Source organism: Temnothorax nylanderi, unplaced genomic scaffold, assembly GCF_030848795.1.
Source record: "Temnothorax nylanderi isolate EJ_2023f unplaced genomic scaffold, tnyl_v1.0 TNYL_tig0016_pilon, whole genome shotgun sequence".
Lineage (NCBI taxonomy): Eukaryota > Metazoa > Arthropoda > Insecta > Hymenoptera > Formicidae > Temnothorax > Temnothorax nylanderi.
Genome location: NW_027249078.1, coordinates 355879 through 378571, shown reverse-complemented (window position 1 = coordinate 378571; position 22693 = coordinate 355879). Strand labels below are relative to the sequence as shown.

At 39.7% G+C, this 22693-nt stretch overlaps 2 protein-coding genes across 2 annotated transcripts in view; one reads left to right on the top strand and one right to left on the bottom strand.

Annotated features, from left to right (window-relative positions):
* LOC139768413 (uncharacterized) overlaps positions 1–22693 on the bottom strand; it is a 370378-nt gene that overhangs the window by 327899 nt on the left and 19786 nt on the right. The gene's annotated exons all lie outside the window — the stretch shown is intronic.
* Positions 5722–17643, top strand: LOC139768380 (dynein axonemal intermediate chain 3). The gene is made up of 13 exons (XM_071698495.1): positions 5722–5863; positions 6810–7006; positions 7271–7702; positions 8634–8957; positions 9148–9396; positions 9593–9751; positions 11445–11776; positions 13433–13764; positions 13986–14214; positions 15153–15453; positions 15933–16109; positions 16341–16694; positions 17104–17643. The coding sequence occupies exons 1-13, from the start codon at positions 5722–5724 to the stop codon at positions 17344–17346; spliced, it is 3471 nt and encodes a 1156-aa protein (XP_071554596.1). The 3' UTR covers positions 17347–17643.

Genomic DNA, 22693 nt, shown 5'->3' with positions numbered 1-22693 from the left:
GCCGACGATGCGATTCCGTCCTATCTAACCCCCCCCCCCCCCCCATCCACCCTTGCGCCCACGCTACACCATGTCGCGCTACTTTTGCATCGTATCGTCGTCGTTGCATCCGAGACTTTCAGGATTATATCGCTCGCATCTTCCTCCGTAAAATGCACGCTGGTCTTATTTCGGCCACGCGGCTCGCATGCAGCAAGTTTTTCAGAGCGCTCTTCGACCGTTGTCGTATAAGTTTTTCGAAATTCTTCATATAAGAAGTAGATAATGACCAATATGTGTACATAATACAAAATAAATAGATAATTTAGGCAATCGATTTTTAATCGATTGCCACTAATATTAATTTGTTCTGTATGTGAGAGAATTTTAAATTAAACACATTAAAACCCATTATTACTCGATCTTATAATAACAACCCTCTGCTAAAATAATACTTCTCACATAATTAAATCGGTATTAATAGCCAATGTGATAATTTGATGTTAAATTTTACTTGAAATTCTCTATTATTGGCGACAAATTTATTGCAAAAAATATCTTTGCCAAATATTCTGGCATCTCAAATTCCTTTACTTTCCGACACGAGAATTCTTCACACACTTCTATTTATAATACTTTACTATCGACTTATCAGAGAATTAGTAGATATCTCTATTAGAGTAGTTCGAGATAGTTAATCCCTCTAGTTCGAGATAGTCAGTCTATATTTGTATATAAAAACGTTTTGAAGGCAGACTAAGTATTTTTGGCTGTTTGTATTTTCAAATTTATCGTTAAAATATGAACTCTGTGGTTCTTGTTAAAAGTTTTGCCGACTAATTTGATATAAAATGAAAATAGAAAAATTGTTACGTTTCAAATATCGTTTTTGACATTTCGCAGTAAAATCTCTCCGAAATGCGAAATTGTCTTCGGTCAACGTCGTTATAGATAAAAAGATGCTGTACCCTTTACATGTAACTGCTTCGACATTATTCATAATAAAGATGAAAATAGAGCTCGATTCGCTAAATGTCGGCGCGCGCGATGGCGAGTGACAGAACAAAATTAAATCAGTCGTCTGTTCGGTGTATATCGGTTGCTCTGCACTATATTTCGGGCTCGTCGCTTCGCGTCAGACATTCGAAACGCTTCGGATAAAAATTTCAGAAGCACGAGTGACGACTCCGCGATTTGTCTGTTTTCGCAACGAAATAGGGACGATTCAATTTCGAAAAACCTTTACCGCGAGCGAAATAAACGAAGCAAAGGCTTGTACGACATGCAGTACTGTCGAAATAGATACGTGGATAGCACGCAATCAGAAATTGAATAATTAGAGCCTCGAATGTCTGTGATTTAAATAACTTTTTGTATATACACATATGTGCAAGCGTATAATAATTATTATGCAATAAAAATAATATTATGTAATTACAAAAAAATAAAGTTATTTTACTTGCTTGTCCCTTCGAAATTTACCTGTTACATACATTTTTTATTCATAATTTATAATTTAGAAAAATAGAATCTCTTTCTGAAATATTAGCTCATTAAATGTCTCACAGCCAAGCAGAGTCAGTATATAATATTTTTATCGAAATGTTTATACCGTTTGCCGCCACTGCCTTTTCCGAAAATTCAGGCCAAGAACATAAATTCCATTTCTCAAATAATTTTCTAGTGGGCTCGACGAGAGACGCTTTCATATGAAAATCTCACGGCTGTCAGATCGTCGTAAAAATTCATGTCACCGGGATGAACGGTGGCGTTAAAAACAACCCAATATTTTCAACGCGCCGCGCGTTTGTCCCAGCGATTCTCTATATCCACAGGGAGCACACCAAATTTGCGCAGGCGAACGAGTGCGCCGAATGAAAGCTAGAACGATAAAGTGTTCGCCGGACTACTACAAAAGCAGCGTAAAAGTTCCGTCCGGCGGGACTTAAAAAAAGCGCTCTATTCTAAATTTTCGAAATAAACGCGGCAGTAAATGCTGCGCGCTCTTGTAGGACTCCGGGTATTTTAACATCCGTTCGCAATGGAACATCCTTTGCATCTCCGCGAAAGAAAGTGCCACTTAAGCGCGGTTACTCCTTTCTCCTTCCATCCCTCTTTTTTCTCTTTCCTCTCTCTCTCTCTCTCTCTCTCTCTCTCTCTCTCTCTCTCTCTCTCTCTCTCTCTCTCTCTCTCTCTCTCTCTCTCTCTCTCTCTCTCTCTCTCTCTCTCTCTCTCTCTCTCTCTCTCTCTCTCACACACACACCACTTCGTTATAAATAAATTATCTTCAGCTTCTTGTGGCGTTATAGTGATAAATTAACGGCGGAGAGATATGACGAGAATAAAGGTAGAAGAGCTTTGCACGTGTGTGCACGGGAAATATTTACATAAAACAGGAAATATCCGTGATATAATTTAAAAGTGGCAAGGGTATACCACTTTTAAACTTTTACGAGAGAAAAACTATCACAATCAGATTTTACAAAAATATTAATACACTCAACTCTTTTTTTATACGGTAGATACGTTCCGCGTGAGAAGAAATCGCATTATTTATGGAAATTAATTTATTATTAGGAATTAATATTAAGGTCTATATTACATATACACATGAGAAATTAGAACAATTTTTCAAAAACCCGCGTTATTTAAAAAAGCTGTATAAAAAAATCACGTAAAAAACGTACAAAAAATCGCGTAAAAAGGGAGTATGTGTATAGTATGTATGAGAATAATGAGTCTTGAAGATTTTATTTCTCCCGCGCTATTTTGTCTGCATTTCTCGCTCTCGAAAATGGCGAGGACTTTCTACGGTTTTCCCTTTGACCGATCAATCGTCAGTGAGCGCATTTTCGGATCGTTTACGTTCTACAATTCTACATTGGGCGAAGAGGAAAGCACCACTCGACATTTCGGCCCGATAAATGGGGCGACCGGACACAGGGAAAATACCATCTCAATTTGATTCGATTAAACAGGAAATAGGCAGCGTGTATTTCCAATCTATGTGTGGTATATATTTGCAATTGATTAATCGCCGTACGGCCCGGCCGCGAAGCCAAATTGTCTAAACGCCGGAATCTATTTTTCCAACGGGCGTGCGAATCGCCGATTACCGGGCCCGCCGTCCAAACTCTGAAAATAACGATCGTCGAAGCGCGCGCGCGCATACAAAACATGCGGTCGTCGTGTATGCCCACGAAAATAGTAATAATTTAATTAAAAATTTTGTCTATTAGACACATCTCAATCGATATAGATACATCCGCATCGCTTTGACACGCGACGACGCGATAAATGATAAAGCCAGCAGACAAAGTTTCCATTTTCACGAAACTGATCCGTCTTACGGTGTAATACATGCGTTTTTACGACGCATAAGTAAGGACAATATAAAGAAACTCTCAAATAAAAAGTCGCGAAATTGTAAGCCGCGAGTTACGCAATATCGTTCTGCGTAAAACTCTCTTTTAAAAAGGCGTGACTGGCACTTCTTTTCTTTTACGATTCACCGACATGCGCCAGGTACAAGATACATTTTTCAGGGAAGTGCCTGGCACGGCGCGCCAAAAGAAATCGAAAACGCAAAGATAAGTCGTAAAAATGATATTTATTACTTCTAATGGCCGCGCGTTATGAATACTTCAAACTCGAAAGTAGAATGATGTAATGAATATGCACCGAGAAATGCGCGAAGTATCCGAGTGCACATCGAACAATGTTTTAAACTCAAGATAGATCTTGTTGGTGCATATTTACATTATTCTTATCATTCAATACAGCTTTACTTTGACCCCTTAGCTTTAAACGCCTCTAATGATTTAGAGTTATAGTTTTTCTTCATTTTCATTTCTTTTCTCGCTTTTATTTATTTGTTCGTTCCCAAACTCAATAAATATTCGCTAAGTTGAGACAAGCGTCACATCATGCGGACACGATAACGCATGTTGGCGTAACAATGTTCTAATTGTGCGTGACAATACAATGTTAAATCCATTACACGTAAATGCAGCGCATTTGAATTTGTCGAATATTTGACAAGTGAACGCATTGTTTGGAACCGGCTCCGCGCGCATTCGCGAAAGTCATAAATTCCGCTGACAATTAGAGCGCAAACGCATACTGTCTATTCGAAATATGTATACATGTATAAATACACGTATAGTACCACGAGAATATCCGGCATTGCGTGCAGAATGAAGTTGTCATCTACGTCGCCATAATCTTGGATAAATATTTGCCTCGTATTTAACGTAGAGAACGACCAACTCTCGTGCAATCATAACATCATAATGTGGCAGGGGATTAAGATGTGTGCAAAGTATGTATGAGGGTGTATAAGAACCGTTTATCTCGCTGCCGTATATCGCGGGCGATAAGTTTTATAATTTGGTTAAAAATAGAGAATTTAAAGTCACTTTAACATTTTCACGATACACACCTATAATTCTATATTTCTTCTTGCATGTATTTTACTAGATGCATAAACAACATAATATTTTAAACATAAGACCAGCATTATCGATAAAATCGAGGGAACAAAGCTTTCCCGGTAAAACAAATTACATGCACGAATTATAAATTAATGCCAATTATATTGTTTTTGGTTATAAAGATATTGCCAAATTCATTGTACACTGTATTATCGGTATCAGATAGCATTTAATATTATACTGTAATAATTTATTATATTTGCCGAATAAAAGTTTGCCTCGGCAAACGAATAATATTTTGTGCCAGGCGTAATTGCATTTCAACAGTCGAGGCCGATGGAAACCTTTTAATTACGAAAGATACTATGCGAGCCAGTTCCAACGCTGCAATTGCGTTATCTTTTATTCAAATAAAGAAAGTTTTATTTCTTTGCAGTTGTTTATATTTAAACAAATATATATACCGCATTTGAAAAATACATGACGAATATTCGCAGTGAAGAATACTAATTCGCATAATAATATAATTACGAATTATACCTTCTTTTCCTAATACCATTATTTGTTACAATAAATCTATTGTTTAATTTATATTATCAATTTGACGATGTATCGCATTTAAACGACGAATTGGTCGCTGAGCAATTAAATTGCTCATTGGGTTACAAAACGTTCCGTTAACGTTGACAATACCTGTGGTATATCGAGTTTGCGAAATGGGTTAAGTGCACGGGCGACCCGTTTCATTCGCCTGATATAAAAACAATTAAATCGCCCTCATCGCTTGCGTTCGCACGTAAAAATTTCGAGGGAAAAAATTGATATTCCGAAACATCTATATCCACATCGCGCTACGCGATGGACGTGGGGGCCCCCCAGACGATGAGAATCGAAATTTCAATGTTCAATCAGACTGCAAATGTACCCGACTGAAATTTCGTTAAGCCTCGACGTGCGTCGTCAGCCAGTTATATAGTTCGGATTAAAAACTTGTTACACCGACGCGACGCGACGTAACAATCGACGGATCGAGCCAATTCGCTCGTTTCGCCGATCGGACGTGAAGATTTCTTCTGTCTTTCATCTCGTATCGCATTCGGGTTACATTCACCGCACGTCGGCGTCGTATCGATTCATACGCGTATTACGTGTACGTTGTACGTATACGTACGTATCCGCGAACGCACGTAGTTGTATCTTTGCATGTCGATCGCATCAACGGAGACAACGGAGTCCCTGGAAACGTAAAATAATCGAGCGGGCAGTTTACATCATGGAGGGAGAAATACGCGAAGCAAATGCGGAAAGAATGACGGGGAATGAAAAGTTTCAGGAGGTCGATACCGAGCGGGAATACAGATACGATGACTATTTCGAAGTGGAACAATCTCTCAGCTCGGGGGAAGAAGAACCTTGCGAGGAGAGGGAATGGGAAGAGGAAAAAAAACCGCGTAGGTTATATAGTCTCCGAGAAAAAATTTGACGTAATAACCATGATGAATATTTCACGATGTACATATTTGATATCAACGACGTGGGTATGTGCATGTTTCTTAGACCTATACCGGATGATATCTTGATGCACACGTCTATTTACTTCGGTATTCTCCGACAGGAACTAAAGTTAAAATAACACTAAATAAAGGTTTGGGAACGTTCCTCAAAAACGCCCTTTAAGGCCCCCTTGGGGCAAATAAAGTAATCGTTCAATTCAATTCAAATAACACTAAATACGAAAGCTGTGAGGCATTGTGCAGTGTATTCTTTTGAATTTGCATATAACAAAAAGATTTTGTTTTGTCAACTCGAAAACAAATATATCCTTTAAATCGAAATACGCTCTGTTGAAATACAACGCGCTGCATTCGAAGGAACAACATCGATAACGTCGAATGTAAAAATATTGAAACTTTGTAACGAATGGGTTAAAATTATGTACCGAACGAAGACCGATGATGCATACGGGATATACGCGTGTCGGGTGGAAGTACGCACTGTGTTAACAATAAAACGTAAACTTAGCCGAGCGTAAATACGTTCAAATATGAATGACGCGATTTAAAGCAGCGAGTTGGCAGAAATAATGAAAGAGATTATTGATTTTGGTTTGTTAAAATGTGAATCGTGCGAATCTGATAAATATGTCGATTGATGTATTTAAATAACCTATTAAAATAAACTGGCTCAATATCTTTATTATTTTAATCAATCTGCCATTTTAAAGTTTATTAGTCAAAGAGTTCTTAATATCTCGTTATACGACAACATAATTTATTTATTTAATAAAAAAAACCCTGCTGTATTTTATCGTAAAAACTGGAATTACGTTTGTCATAATTTTTCTTATTTTTGAAAAATTACTCGTGAGTTACTTTATCTGTCTTATTATTCTGTCAGCTACACAAGATTGGGAAAAAGAGGCGAAGAAGAAAATCCGTATAGATATGGATGATCCATCAATGCGAAGACGGAGAACTATCTATGATCTCAACTCTTACGCTTCTTCTCGACCGTCAGTAAGCGACATTTGGAAATTTAACACGACGCAGATAACCGCGGAGCCATCGAAGAAAATTCGATATTCCGCGTCGATGGTGAATATTTCAACATGCCAGCGGTTTATTCTATTTTCAAAACTTCGAGTTATTGAATTGTTCTATCAGACGTAAGACTTTAAAGGAATTCAACGGAAGTATATCTGAATAAGAATTAAGCCTGAATAAAAAAAATAGTCATTAGTCTTAAATGCATCTAATATATCGGCATTTATATCGAGTAATTTTAATTTTTACAATATTTCCATAAAAGGGACATCTCTTTCAGAGAAAAAAGAAGAACGTATATTGATTTAATCTTAGGGAATACCGGGAATAGCGAGACTCGATCTGTCGCCGCTGACACAGAAGATCGTCGGCTGCATCATTGGCGAGGACGTAACCGCGGAATATCCATGGGTGCACGTTAGGAAGGATGTTATAGAGGATAATATAGATTTACATTCTGAGAGCAGCGACTTCCTGCCGGTGAAGGACGAGATTCACGCATTTCCTGATGAAAAGGTCTTCATCGGCTACGCACCGTCCCTGTCCGAAGAGGGCCAATTCTACATTGTCCTCACCGAGGAGGGTAGAGACGCTATAGTGAAGCACATACAGGAGCAAAGGGAGGATCACGAGAATCGCGTAAGGAACGCGATCTACAAATCTCCTGGCCGATGGCACGACTTGGGAAGCGGTGCCGTGGTCGATGCCAACGTCGTCAAGGACACAAGGCCATTATTCGAGATTGAGGTTTGCATTAAAGAATCATAGTCCGATTCATTAAAGAGTCATAGTTCTGGTTTTCGGTGTTAAAAGTTACAGTTGCGGTTTGTTATAACATTAAAAAATCATAGTCTGGTTAACCTTTCACCACTTTCAATTAATTGCGATTGATATAATGTGCAAAAAATAATATCCTAATAAATAATTAGAAGATTTAATGCAATAATATCTAATTTAATATCTTAAGAACATTTTATTACTTTTGAGAGAGAGAGAGAGAGAGAGAGAGAGAGAGAGAGAGGCGAAATTAATCTTAAACTTTGTAGAAATTAAACTTGAACTAATCCTTTAGTAAAAAAAAGTGGATGCAAAATACTGCATCCACTTTTCTTCAGTTGTTAATAAACATTATATGGATGGGACATGTTACATATCGCATTCCTGACTCGAGTGTTCTCTCGTAGCTTTCGTCGAACGACGTTGAAGCGACTTTTCACTCCGCCGTCGTCGAAACTTTTCGGTCGCGACTTGCATATCTATTCGAGCAAGTTCATATTTACATTCGAGCAACATAGTCCGTGAATTTTTGAAAATGTTTATTACATTTCGACAGCGCGCATTACCAACGCATGAACTCGCGCGTGTGCGAGAGTGGAAATTGATAGTTTGCATTCGTTAATTCTAAGCCGCAGTATTAAACTGATTATCGTAAATTTCTACTATAATTCTGCCTCTATAAATACTAATCTCGGCGAATTGACAATAATATCGCAGCGGCATTCACAAATCACAATAAATAAATTAATCACTTTATCCTGATTTCGATCGGGCAAGAAGCAGTTTATAAATCTCGCGATCGTTTAATCGTATTTGCGAGAGGTATGTGATATGTACAGCCCAGCCCACACCGTTTATGATGTACCGAACGATCATATCTTTCGCATTTAATTACAATCAGGTTACATCTACCGCCGATTTGCTGAACGTGCCGATAAATCTAACGGACAGAAAGGCGGACGATCAGAGGGACGGATATATCGAGCTGCTACCGGATAACCGGCAAATATTTGAGAATGTACGGCGTAAATTGGTAAGCAGCTATACGCAAGTGACGCCGATCGTTCGACACAACGAGGCGCAAACGGCGCCATCGATACCTGTCAATTCCTGGTACCAATATCTGTACGAATACGAGACAGTCGATTTGTCTACTTACACCGAGGAAAAGATAGAGTCCTTGAAGGATTTCTTGGAACGTTACACCAGCAAAATGTGCGATCAGGTAATGTTACAAATTTATTGATTTTTACAATACTTTAAATAATAAAATATAAGTGTAATTGGGATATAATATATATATCTTATCATAATTTAATTATGAGCTAGACTAATTATTAAAATATTTAATTTCTTTTAAGACACGAGCTTAATGGATAGCAAATACTTCTAATTTATTTACTGTCTTGTCACAGATTTTAATGAACTCCACGTGGGATATATATACAAATGATTATGCAAATCTGGTGCTTAATGAAAAGGATACGCAGGCACCGGTGCCCATAGGTTACGAGGAACATCAGAGCTACTACGACGGAAAGCTCATTGCAGACAAAGTTATCAACGATCTCTGCTGGCATCCATTCTGGACCGGAACGGCGATAGCTACTTACACGCAACATGGGAAAGGGGAGCATCTAATAGGTCCCAAAACTTACGACGAGGTTTGCCATTACCCTGCAAATTACTTCTAAAAATTATATTTATTTTGTTCGTAAGGTTGATCTAAATTAATCTTGAAGAACATTTTATCATTAATGCGGAACCAGCAAAACGTATTTTTTTTTATTTACGTAAATACACGCGCGTAATAAAATTATTATAATTTAATATAATTTAAATCGTATTTCTTATAAATAGGTATTTTTAGCTTGTGAAGGCAACAATCGCGTCCTGATATGGTCCTTCACTGACTGTTTGTCACCTAAACTCATCCTCGAATGTCCAAGAGAAGTAACATCCGTTTCCGTCTGCCCTCTCGATAGCAGCATCATCATAGGTGGCTGTACAAATGGCCAGGTGATGAAAATAAATTCTATTTTTCCCACTTCAGCATACGTTTTCTTTTTTGCTGTCGTAGAATTAAGAAGAAAACAGAAATTGTGAGATAATTCGACAGTAAAAGCGGATATGAATATTTTCCTCATTTCACAGACAAACGGCAATCCACCAATGTCGATTAACTCGTTACTGCCGATCCCCCGCGATACACCCCGATGCATTCGCGTTCGCTCGACACGTCATACCCGCGAATGAATAACGCGACACGCGCGTTATTCGTAAACAAATTCTTCCGACGGACGTTCAATCCAAATGGAACACGATCGATATCAATCACGTATATCGAAAAACACATCGCGTGGATCTGCCCGGGTACTACCCCCGACTTGTCACCGCGTGCAGAGTTTCGGACGTGAAAATTCGAAAAGTGCCGAGCATCGGCAATCATGGCAAACGCGAACAACGAACGCAACGTATGCAAGCGAATATCGTATGCAAGCGGGATCACCTGTCTCCATTAATCCATCGCGACGATCCTCCCACCGCACCTCTCGATGTTCCACAATGTTCTGGATATCAGATGACACCCGGGACACGCGTTTGATCGGGCAATCGAATATCGTGAAACACGTGTATTAGAAAACGTCGCGAGACGACGAACACGAGTATCGGGAAATGCGCTTATCCCGGTTGCAAAAGTCAAAAGAAGTCAAGTCAAAAGAAACGGTGAAAATGTCAAACTTTTCATATATTTTTTTTAATAGATTGTTCCCTGCACATTTTCCAGCTATATAAAGTAATTTTTGGATATGTTTAAATTTTAAATACCTAAAAAAAGGGATTGAACACGTAGTCTTCGCGCGGATCAAAATAGTTAATGCCATGCGATACAATAATCATCTGCAATCGTCCAAATATCGAAAAAGATTTTCTTGTTTATGCAGTATTTAATTATGCATATTATTAAATTCTTTATGCTACTATTTATGCTCTCAGTATTCGTTCTGACTTTAATCCATAAAGATTTATATCAAAAATTTAAATAAATGAAACTAAAAGCACACTAAAATTGTGCATTCTAATATAAATAATATAAATAAACTAACATACACGCTGCAACTATAAAATGTTAATAAAAATTTAAAAAATATTAATAAAAGTGACAAACGGTTTCGAAATTAGTATGACTCGTTTTATTTAGCGTTTTTCTGCGACGTACGGCATTTTATTAAAATATTAATAAGAATACTAAAATAAGATTAAAATAGATTATAATAAAACATTACATCGCATTCGAGATATTCTTCTTTAATAACTTACAATGCGACGAACACAAAAATAACAGTGCAGAGTTCGACTTACTAGTCCAGACTTACTTTTATTATTAAAGAAAATAAAATTTAATTTCTTTTATTATAAAAAGATATCAATTTTTATTGAATTTATTAGCGAATATTACTTTTTATTCCTATTTCTTATCAACGCTCTACTATTTTAATTAAAAACTCTATGCGCATCTTGTTAATTGCCTGACACTACTTGCGAGCTCAAATTAGCAAATTTTAGACGAGAAGAAACGTCTCCGAAAACGTACGGGAAAACATCCTGTTACAAGCTGCGACCGTGAAACGTAAAAGTCTAGGCTGTAGTGAAACGAGACGAGGGGCGGACAAGCGGATGACGATAAAATCCATCCATATCCTTCCCGTAGATCGCCATCTGGCACATTCCTGGCAAAATCGAGCAGGTGGAGACGGTGGTGGCGCAGACGGGCGCCCAAGTGAAGTACAGCATCGCGATGAGGAGCTTGATGACATGGATGCGCGAGACGACGGCAACGTCGTTGATCAGTCCGGCGGCAATGTCCGCCCAGAAGTACAGCCAGAAGGCGGGCATCACCCAGATAGTCTGGATGCCCTCACATCACAAGGTCGACAAAAACGGTCGGATCTCGTCTTTGCCGGAAGACGCGCCCCTGGACAATCTAAGCTATCAGTTCGTAACCGCCAGCCAGGATGGCACGGTCGCCTTTTGGGATCTTAAGTAAGCATCGCCTTTGCCTATTGACTTTAACACATTTATTATTTAACAGATGCTATTAGTTCTTAGATATAATGGTCTTTAGTTTTGAACAAGTCTTAATCTACCGATGAGAATAGTGCTTTTTGTATTCAAGAGCAATGCGTAATGAAATAATTTTAAAAAATAAAAAAGGACGATTTTTTCAATCAGCAGAAATAATTGGAAAAAATGTGGTGTAAAACGCATTTTGAGTAAATATGATCTACATCTTTATAATAAAGATATCAAGCACATGATTCTACCACGCTTGCAACAAGTTCACTTGAGAATTTAAGAAAGAGACTTTAAATCTTTAAAAGAGAAAAACTTATATGTATTACTTTTTGTTACTGAGTAAAATTTTACATTGCGGATTTAGCATTATCAACGGTCCTGTGAGAATCAGAAGAAGGATATTGATATTCCTGTCGCGTTGCTCGAATAGTTCCATCGGTTAAGAATTAAACGTTAAGGAACTAAACGTGACCGTCGCGGAGTCGCATCGAATCAATGTCTCGATTCGGACGAATTTTCCTATGAAACTACGACCTACGACGCCATTCGATTCGCAAGAGTAAGAAATAGAATATTCAAGAGATCCCAACGTATAGTCGGAGAGGATCCGTTTTCTTTATCTTTCAATTTCGCGACACCCGACATCGTCGTCCAGCGAAAACGTCACGTCGTTTTTCTTAAAAATGCCAAGAACAACTCGAACGGCTGGCGCATGACGCGGCCTCCGGTCGATCTCAACCAGCAATTGGTAACCACGAGAAAGGTAGACGGTGCCGTCGTATCTCCCGAGACTGGAAGTTAGCGACTTCGAATGTTCGACGGGCGCGAAACTTGTCGCAAGCGAAACGTTAAAGAGCGAGCACCGTCTCTTGCCTTTCGAGTCCTCCTTTCCGGACGCGGGACGACGAACCGCCTTCCGCTTCCTCCCTCCCCCCGTCTCCTCGTCATCATCCTTCTCGAGAAACTCTCCCGGTCTGCGGAACCGTAATGGTCCTGCGACTTGACTCTCCGTCGCTCCTCGATTCTCCGAAGTTGGCGTTTATATGGTCCGAAAATGGATAGACCATCCCTCTATAATCGTCGATCGGTATTCAGTCCTCGCTCCTAACCCTTCCCCGCCGTCCCTTACCGTCCAGAGTAGTCCTCCGGACCTGCTAACTCCCAAGCTCCTTGGCCTCGTCGATCTCTGTGCGCGCCCAGTGGGGTGCAAGAGGGAAAGCGATCTTCATTTCGGCCGTGCCACAATGGCTATGTAGATGCTCCAATACCAGTGAATTGTTTCCTCCCTTGATACGAAATTGGTACGATATTTACGAGATTACATCCTATTCTGTGCCACGCCGAGAGAAAGGAGCGTATTTGCGCGAAACTGCGCCGGTGGAGATCAATTTCCGCGCGGACAAAAGATTAATGAAAATCTTATAATGGATTTAGAGTTATTTAGTAACCATCGATCATCAAAATTCCATTTTTCCTTTATGCATAATATTTAAATCAATGAAAACACATCGCGCAAAATAATCTTCTAATAATTAATCTATTTTTATTTTAACGTTATTTCGTTATTATTAACGAGATAACGTGAGACATCTTTTTTATCTCTGACGTTGGTTGGTACGAAAGATCGCAACCCTCGGAGAAGGACATTCGACAAGTTCGTAGACGGAAGAAGATTCGTGCAGATATTTCGAAATCCATGGCGCAGCCGGCGTCGCCCTTCAAGATCCTCGATCGCATCTTCAAGCCCGACTATATCCTCGTGATTCAATATCCGGACGAGAGCCGGCAGCTCGTGATAACGACTCTCAGCATGTACAATCCAAAGTTTCGCAAGGAACAAGTCGAACCGTTCCCGGTGGCGAGAGACGACCTCACAATTAGAAAGTACTACAAACCTATAATCGAGAAGGCGAACTACGTCATGGAGCCGAAGATGCTCGTCGGAACCGTCGAAGGTAAGACGACTTGTATAACGTTTTCCCGCGACTCAATTTCCGACCGTTGACGTCTACGGGGCTGAGACACGGCACGATTACATCCCGAGTTCATTAATGTTAATGCAATTCAGATGCACGCGATTAAACACAATTAATTATACTTAAATCCCCCTGAATAAGATTGATCTAATTTAATATCAACGGCGTAAAGTGGATTAAAGCGTAAATGACGGCAACAGGTGATTTCGGGTGCATAACGTGGACCGGCTACGAATTCGCCACCGACGTGAGCGTGAATCGCGAGACGGCACGTTGGCTCTGGATGAAGAGGCTGCACGACGGACCGGTTACGCACTCGGTCAGATCCAATTATTACCATCAGGTAGTGGTCACGATAGGCGGGAAGATCTTCGCCGTATGGAGGGACGATTTCGGCGAGCCGCTCGTTTGGAAGAAGTCCAACGTCGGGTGGGTGGAAAAAATCGCGCGCGGAACTATCGTCCGACTAGAGCAAACTGAACTTTCCCTCCTGCGTCAAAAATAAACGCCGGGAGCTAAGTGATTCTTCGCGGAAAGGAGAGAATGGCGGAGGAGATAAAAAGAGAGGAAGCGACGAAGAGCTGTTCGCGTTGAAATAACCGCGGACGAGCGAGATCGCGGGAATTGCGCGCTGAGAAATTACTCCTCGAGGAGAAACGTCAATATCGCGAGAGTTAACGAAACATGGTCATGAATATACATAAACGCGGCAGTACGCGCGGCTCGTTCGCGTTTCGTTCGCGTTTCATTGGAAATAAAAATAACGAGCGAGGCCGCGCGATAAATTGCCGCGGTGTACAGCATGTAATTGCGACGATAGCGTTTCTCATTGCCCGGCGCACACGAGCGCCGATGACCGCTCGCGCGCTCATCGCTGCTCGCGTTTCACGCGCCGCGCATAGTTTTCGAACGGCGAGAGTCGAACTTTCGGTATGATCTGCATGACAATACGATCATAACTTACATTTACAGCACCCGCGTGCTGTTACTACTCCGTTAATGAAAGCTATTTCCAATGTATGGCCGCGCGCGGTCGGCCCGCCGCAACAGTCATTATCGAGCGTTGTCGAGCCGATGCTCTCGCGATTCGAGCACTCGACAAACGGTCCATTCTGTCTCATTAACTCTATATATTTTTATTGATTTTGGAGAGGGAGGGAGAGAGAGAGAGAGAGAGAGAGAGAGCAACGCATATCTTGCATTTAAAATTATCTCAAAAATCAACTCTCCAGTATTGTGTAACATTGACAATTAATAAAACCGCTGTATAATTAACGTACAAAGACAGAAAGCAACATCGGATTAGTGCTGATCATTTTTAGATCATCGATCTACTTTTCCTGCTATACTTTTTTTATTAAACGCAGATACTCGGCGTGCTCATGGGGAATTATACGTCCGACCGTTTTGATCTTGGGACGAATGGACGGCACCGTAGAAATTTGGGATCTCATAGTAAAGAGTCACGAGCCGAGCTTCGTGCAGAGTCTATCCGGACGGATAATTACGGGTATCTACACGCACGAGCTGCCGCTGGAGCCGCAGTGTATCGGATTTTGCGACTTCAACGGCTCTTTAAGGACGTTCACGGCGCCGCGTGTCTTACTGACGTACGACGTGGGCGACGTCGAGTGGATGAAAAAGTTCATCGACCGACAGGTTCAAAGGGTGAGATAAAAAGGGACGCGACAACGATAGATCGAGAGCGATATCGATTAAACGTCTAAACGAAGTAACTCGAAATTTATGTTCCGGAAGGCAAATATGTCTTTATTAGACGAAAAGAAATTACATTATATATTTAGAACAGTAAAGACAATAATCATGCTTGTTATCAATCTAATTATTCCGTTGCAACAAAATGTTTTGGAACAATTAGCCGAATTTTCATTCACTAACAATACTATATTTGAACGTACGAGAATGTCATTTCACACAGCATGTGAATCTCTATACGCATTCGCTTCGTGAAATTTTCTGCTTCTATAAGACGAAAATATACCGAAACTTAATGGGAGTCGTGTTCGTAAAAAAAGATCCTCTCTCTTCATTTCTGTAGTAATTTATCGTAATTTTACTACTAACGGTAATAAAAATTTCTTCATTCCTTCTATCTATAACGATTGCCTATTTCCGCATATGATCAGATAAGCGAGTTTCAAGCCTGGCAGGAAATGTGGCGCGAAACAAATCTCGAGGATATCGAGATGAAGAAGAAGCTCGGTAAAATGGAGGGGGAGAAAAAGCGCTTGGAGGCCGAGGAGAAGATTAAAGCTGACACGGTCGAAGCGGCAGGTCGCGCGACTACACCTACGAGATCCGCGGTACGACCACTCTGATATTCCACATCGATAAATAATTCAATGATTTTCGTTCAATTCGTAGCCACGCTTCGGTCGGCAATTCGCACTACGCGGATAACCGCACCCGAACGAGTCGAACGATTATATAGTCACGTAAATAACGGCGAATTCCCGGTTCAGTCAGGCACATCTCGCGCGGAGAAGAAAACCGATCTCCCTTTTTCTGCTAAGTTAATTTCGTACTATTCACAGCGTCGGAAACCCTGGCAGTTCCTCGAAGAAGCCAAGGAACGGTGGATGTCAATGGAAGTAAAGCGCATGCAACGACTGATCCTGGAGAAAAAGGGGCTCAGAAAAGATGTCCTCGAGAGGCAGCGCGCGCCGATTCTCAGGTTGCGGCAGGAGGCGAGGGCAAAGAAGCGTAAGATACGCGAGATCTTGAATCTGCAGGACAAAATCTTTGAGGAAACCGTCGTGTACCTCTTCCCGGAGCAGCAGCGGCAGGAGCGCAGAGAAACTTTGTTGCCGCCTTTGCCAGTCTCTGCGGCCGACAGACGCTTAACGATCGACGAGTTCATTAAGAAGGAAACCGCTCCTCGAAAAGAAGTACGTCAAGGGAATCAATTAATCTTACTGCAATCCTTTGCAAATAATTAGTACAGTATTGTAATATAAAAAGCATATACGCTCGAATAAAAACATCACGATGGAAAGTGATAAAATATCGATATAATCGATATTTTTTTAAAATAATAATGTTCTTTAACTGCTGAGTATACTTATTATATATGTATACTTCATTTGTTTAAAATGGAAAATAAACGGTACAAAGAAAAGTATTTTAATCTCACATCCATATCGTCAATGTTTCTTGCGTGTATAAAAGAAAAATTTATAATATATTTTTTCTAGACTTTTATCTCTTACGTAAAAATTGCACGTATCAAAATGTTTATCTCCATCAGATACAAAGTATGCCAATGACATTAGATACTAATTATTCTCTCTGTTAAAGGGCGTTTTTGCCGATCCTGAGGAAGAAATTATATACAATTTTCTGGAAGTGCAAGCCGAGGCTCTGGCCAAATTAAAGAGCACGCCTTTCGAACGCACGTTCGACTGGCGCAAAGTACTTGCGCAAGGGAAGTCAAGGAGAAGATCGATGGACATCGAACTCAAGAAGTTAAACAGGCCGAAGAAGACGTGCAAAGTGGACGGTGCTGTAAACGATGCATCACGTCTTGCCTGCAACGTATAAAACATGTACAAAGATACATCTCTATTTTACATTTTGACTTGTGTTTTTCTATTTCTGAGATGCCAGATTTATAACTCAGATTTATATAGACAATTTTTGCTCATTAGCTTTGCGAAGAGAAAAGAATTTGCTGCACATTAATTTGATTGCTGCAAATTAATTTGATATTCTAACACACAGCGAGTTCTGTACAACAATTTCGATAAGTTTAGATAATTACATATGTTGTATCATAATTCTGTAATGTTATTTCACGAATTTTCAGTCGTGGCTTAATATATTTCAGAGCTATAACCATTTCTTTCTGCCTTTGACTTTGAAATTACATCCATAATTTTGATTGCATTTCTGATAATGCATGGCCTAACGTAATAACGCTGTTGGAAAATGAAACTACGTGCCTTCGCGCGCAGCGTCATATAAGTTTACTCTTAGAGGTTCATCCTTTTAATTCCTTTAATCAGAACCGTACTACTCGCGGCTGTAATGGCCACCTTTGAAACAAGTAAAGCCCAGGGTCCGCAAATATAACCTGATTTTATAAGTTTACCGAATGGTATAAAAGCACTATAAGGAAAGAACAAGGTATTCTCGGCCAATTCTCTTATCGCTATATCTGAAGAAAAGGGAATGCGTTTATATATATATATATATACTTTCGGATGTCGCAGGATCTAATGTGCACGTCATCAAAGTAATTGAATATGTCGATAAACAGGAGATATACATGACAGCGAAGGAAATGGAACGTCTGGATGAGATAGGGGGATAGAATATTTCCGTCAACATTCACAGATCTTAACATTAGATTGTTACACATGGAAATTCAACTCTATATTATCTCATAGATCTTAAAACAGTTTTAGTGAAAGAAACTCTAAATGCGTTTAATTATTGCAAATTTTACGTCCTCTACATTTACATTTTTATTTATAACGATCTATAATAACACTTATACACTGCAATGAGCATGAAGTAATTACAGTAATGAGACGTCGCGTGAGTAAAAGGAAGAAAATATGGCAGTTAAGGGAGACTGACGATCTTCGCTTCGGCGATAAAAGTGACGCAAAGGAATGCCTAGGTGCAGAGAAGACGAAAGGATGGAAGGTAGGTTGGTAGATAGGTCGGCAGCACTCAACGATTTTTCATAATTAAAGCGGATTAAAACTCGGCAGCGGGACCGTAAATGAATTTGAAATTTCAAACTAGGTGCGCTCTCTCCTCCGCTTATCCGTCGCGCCCCGCTTTCCTTTTGTCATTCTTTCCCGTCGTAAACGGATCTGCGAGGGACCGTGACCACCGGCGCAACTTGCATAACGAGTTTACCTGCTTTTATTTCCCCTGCGTAACACACTTCTCCGATTTAATTTACTGCGATGTCCACTCTTTTGGCACGAATGATACTTTTCACATCCAAATCGAGATAGGGATACTTTCGCGGTACCTTCAAAAATTATTTAAGAATTGTCGGAATTGGAGAGTTAATCGCGATCATTATAAAAGCATAGAATGTGCTCTAAAAATAATATCTATAATTGCGGACGGAATAAACTCCCATACTGTGTAAAAGCTTACATCTCTATTGTTCAAGTAAAACCATAGATGTGTTTGTACAAATTGTAAAAAATAATCTCGGATAAAAAAACCTTGCAATATTTTTTTTCAATATTTTCTCTCGCATTTATTTTCTGTATTTGTATCGTTACGTAAGATAGCCGGGTTTAGTAGCAGAACAATCTATGTGTTTGAAACGTTGCAGTGACGAGTATGAGAAGAATGAAAGCGATTTTCGACAGAGGTTGAAAAAAATTTTGTACAGTGAGGCCGAGTTGTAATTATTCGAAATAGCGTCGCTTTGTTCTGATCCGCGCGTCAGACGTCGCGCAATGTCGACTCTCATTTCGCCGACCCTTCTACCGTTGGAAGGTGAGGTTGCACGTGCTTCCCTAATGGCGATAATGAATATAAAAATTACGCCGCGGGTGAAAAACAGGGAGGAAACAAAAGGGCCCTGACCCTACAGGAAATAAAAGGATTTTGTTCCACTTACAATCATACAACTTCACGAATAGATTAATAATTAATAGATTAATTAACAAAAAATAATTATCATCAGTTTGAAGCATATTTGGAGCATATTGCCGTTTAATTTTAGACGCACGTGTAAATATTTAAAAACTATATTCTTTTATTATCTTCAACGTGCAAGCAAATAATGAGACTCTTCTAATTTACTTTTTTGTGAACTCTATAATACTCGGGAATTTGTTACGACCTATGCGCGAGTTTCTCTCGACTGCTTTTACCAGACGAAGGTGAGAAAAGCTAGGAGGACGGAAAGAACGGACGCGAATCAAGAGAATAGGTTAATAAATAGCGACGGATTATTACCGAAATGTAGGAGCCGGAAAACGGCTGCTGTCGCGCGCGCAGCAAGTTTCCGAAACTATCCGCACGACCTTCTGCAACTGACTGTCGCCTTATTGCCTAAGTTTCTGAACATCCCAGAGGGTGGGTCACGTTCGTTCTTGCGTACAAGTGTTTCTCTATTTTTCTCGCGACACAGCCTCTCTCTCTCTCTCTCTCCTTCACCCTTGCCTGCCCGCTTCCTTTTTGGAATTCGCTTTGTCCTGAACGATCAAAGTTTCCTCAGGCCGGTCATGAACAGTATGCGCCGTGCGGGACGATCGTTTTCGCAACTTTTCTCCCGCGTCGCTTCCTTCCGCCGAGCACTCGGCCAGTTTATCCAACTGAAAATCATCGGCGATGCGGAACATATTCGGCATTAGTTCGAATCTCACGTTCGTATAATCCATTGCGCGGTTAAACAACCGGATATACGATATTCTATAGCATATAGAAGAGAAAATCGAGGAAGAATTGGCAAGAAAAGATAGCTCCGTATGTGCCAGTAAAACTTGTTCCGTTACAACGATCAGCGCGACGTATGCAACTGAATGCGATGATGAATTGGCCCATGCATCACTCTTGGATCGAATTACGTAAGAAAATACATCTGCTCCATTTCTTCGAGTGTCACGCTACTTGTCCACTTACGCGCGTTACATATTTCTATTACAGCGGGCTCACGTGTGTCCGTAGAAATATTTCTGAATTTTGGGATAAAATTTTAATAATGTTAAATGTGTCATATAATTATAACATGGTCTTTAAAATTTTAATCATTCTGCGAAAATTCTTCGCTGCCCTGAGAGAGAATTGACTTTAAGCTCGTTAAAAAATCCATTGTGGAAATATTTTACTATCTTAATTTTATAATATTATTACAAATGTAATATTTTTGTATGGGTATAAATGATCCAACATATCGATTTCGAAAGACGAATTACTCAACGTAGCGCGATGGTTTCGAAGAAAAAATTATTTTAATCGAAATAAAAAAAAGCGCTTTCTTCTGTCGTGATATCGATGCTGACAGCGCGACGGCACTTTTGATTCTCTGCCAATTAATCTCTCTCGAATCCATGAATTAGTCCCGGTTCGGAACCACAACTCTGTCCGTGGATGGGTGCGTGCAAGAGGAGGCTTTTCGGCGATACTGTCGCGTCGGCGTTGGTCCGCGCGAGTGATAACGAGGCTCGTAAAATTGCTACGGTGAACGATGGGCACGTCGATTATTGACGCATCTGGGATTTGCCTGATACCAAAATCCGGTGTAAAAACCGTCGATCGTTCTGTTCACTTCGTCTGGCATTTACTCCGACGGATCAATTTTTAACGACACTCTCCGCGAATCGGTAACGCGGGACGTATCATCACAAGGAAAAAGAGTATGTATATCGTCGATCGCGCCGAGGATTGCATCGATTTTTTCTCCGATATTTCGCCGATCTCTACTGCAACAATTGAAATTTCCCGCGAAAATATTGTGGAAGATCCTTGCAAAAAGTCGCAATACGACTGGCCCTTAACAAATATATGCTTGTTACAGCGTTCAATTTTATTTATAGATAAGTAAATAAAATAGTAAAAATTATTTAAAATTATCTAAAAAGAGAGGTGTTTAATTATATCTCAATTGAAGGAGAATTATCATCACTATACACTGAGAAAAAAAAGCTGTTGCTTCAATTAAAGTGCTATCACGAGGTGCCAAAAACATAAGTAGTTTATTCAATTGTATTATTATTAGACCCAATATCTGGATTATTAAACGAATAATTAAATTATTGGTTTAATAATCCAGATATTGGGTCTAATAATAATACAATTGAATAAACTACTTATGTTTTTGGCACCCCGTGATAGCACTTTAATTAAAGCAACAGCTTTTTTCTCAGTGTACATTTTCTTATTCTTGTGACACACTAAATCGCGGTTTTATTACTCAATAAATTATAACAATAATCTAATTTTTTCTGCCAACCTTTTTATAGTTAATCAGCCCAGAAAAAGTATAATTAATTATTAAATATATGTGCTAAATACGCGATATTTTAAATTATGTCACACTTATTAAATTTAAGACAGCATGCTAAGAATACGAATCTTTCTTTTTGGCGCGTGTTATTACATTATTACAGAAATACTATTTTACATGAATATTTTGAACTAAAACTGACGAACTTATTTTGGAGCATCAGATTGTGGCTTGAATGTTTCTGCACGGCGCGGCGTCGACATAGAAGCTCGGTATTAACCTTGGCGTCGTCGTCACCTCGTCTGGATCATTAACATTTCACACGTATCGTAGCAGCAATTAACTCCCCAAACGAGCTCTATAATTAATGAAGAGGGATGAAGGAATTGTACTGGCTCACTCCTCCGCGCAATCGACCACGGAAAAGAGCTCGGTCACACCCTTCTAGCGGCGGATTTCCATGATTCTCTTAAATACAATCAGTCTGCACATTTGTCTTGCGCTTGACAACGCGAAGCGGATTGTTGCCGGGATAAATTATTAACTCATTCAATAACTATATTGCTGCATGTGAGTTACTGCGTTTAACCAATTGTATCGAGGAAATTACATGCAATGCTAATAAAAGAATGAAAATAACAACATATTTTTTAAAAGAAAATTGCATATTCGCTATAATATAAATGTATATGTATACATATTTATATCAGATGTGCAATATTCAAATAAAATGCGATTTGTTGAAATTATTTTTAAAAAATTTAAAGGTTGCAATGTTTTTACACGCAACACGCGAATGTATATATTACGTCATGTTGAGCCTCCGTTAGAACGTGACTTAGCGCCGGCTCGCAGCAACCTAATTAATTCCAGGCGCGAAAAAGATTATTTAGGAGGGTGACACTGAACGTGCCTCGCGCTTAAATAAGATGAATCTCAGATTTACGAGAGTGGCGAGCGCGA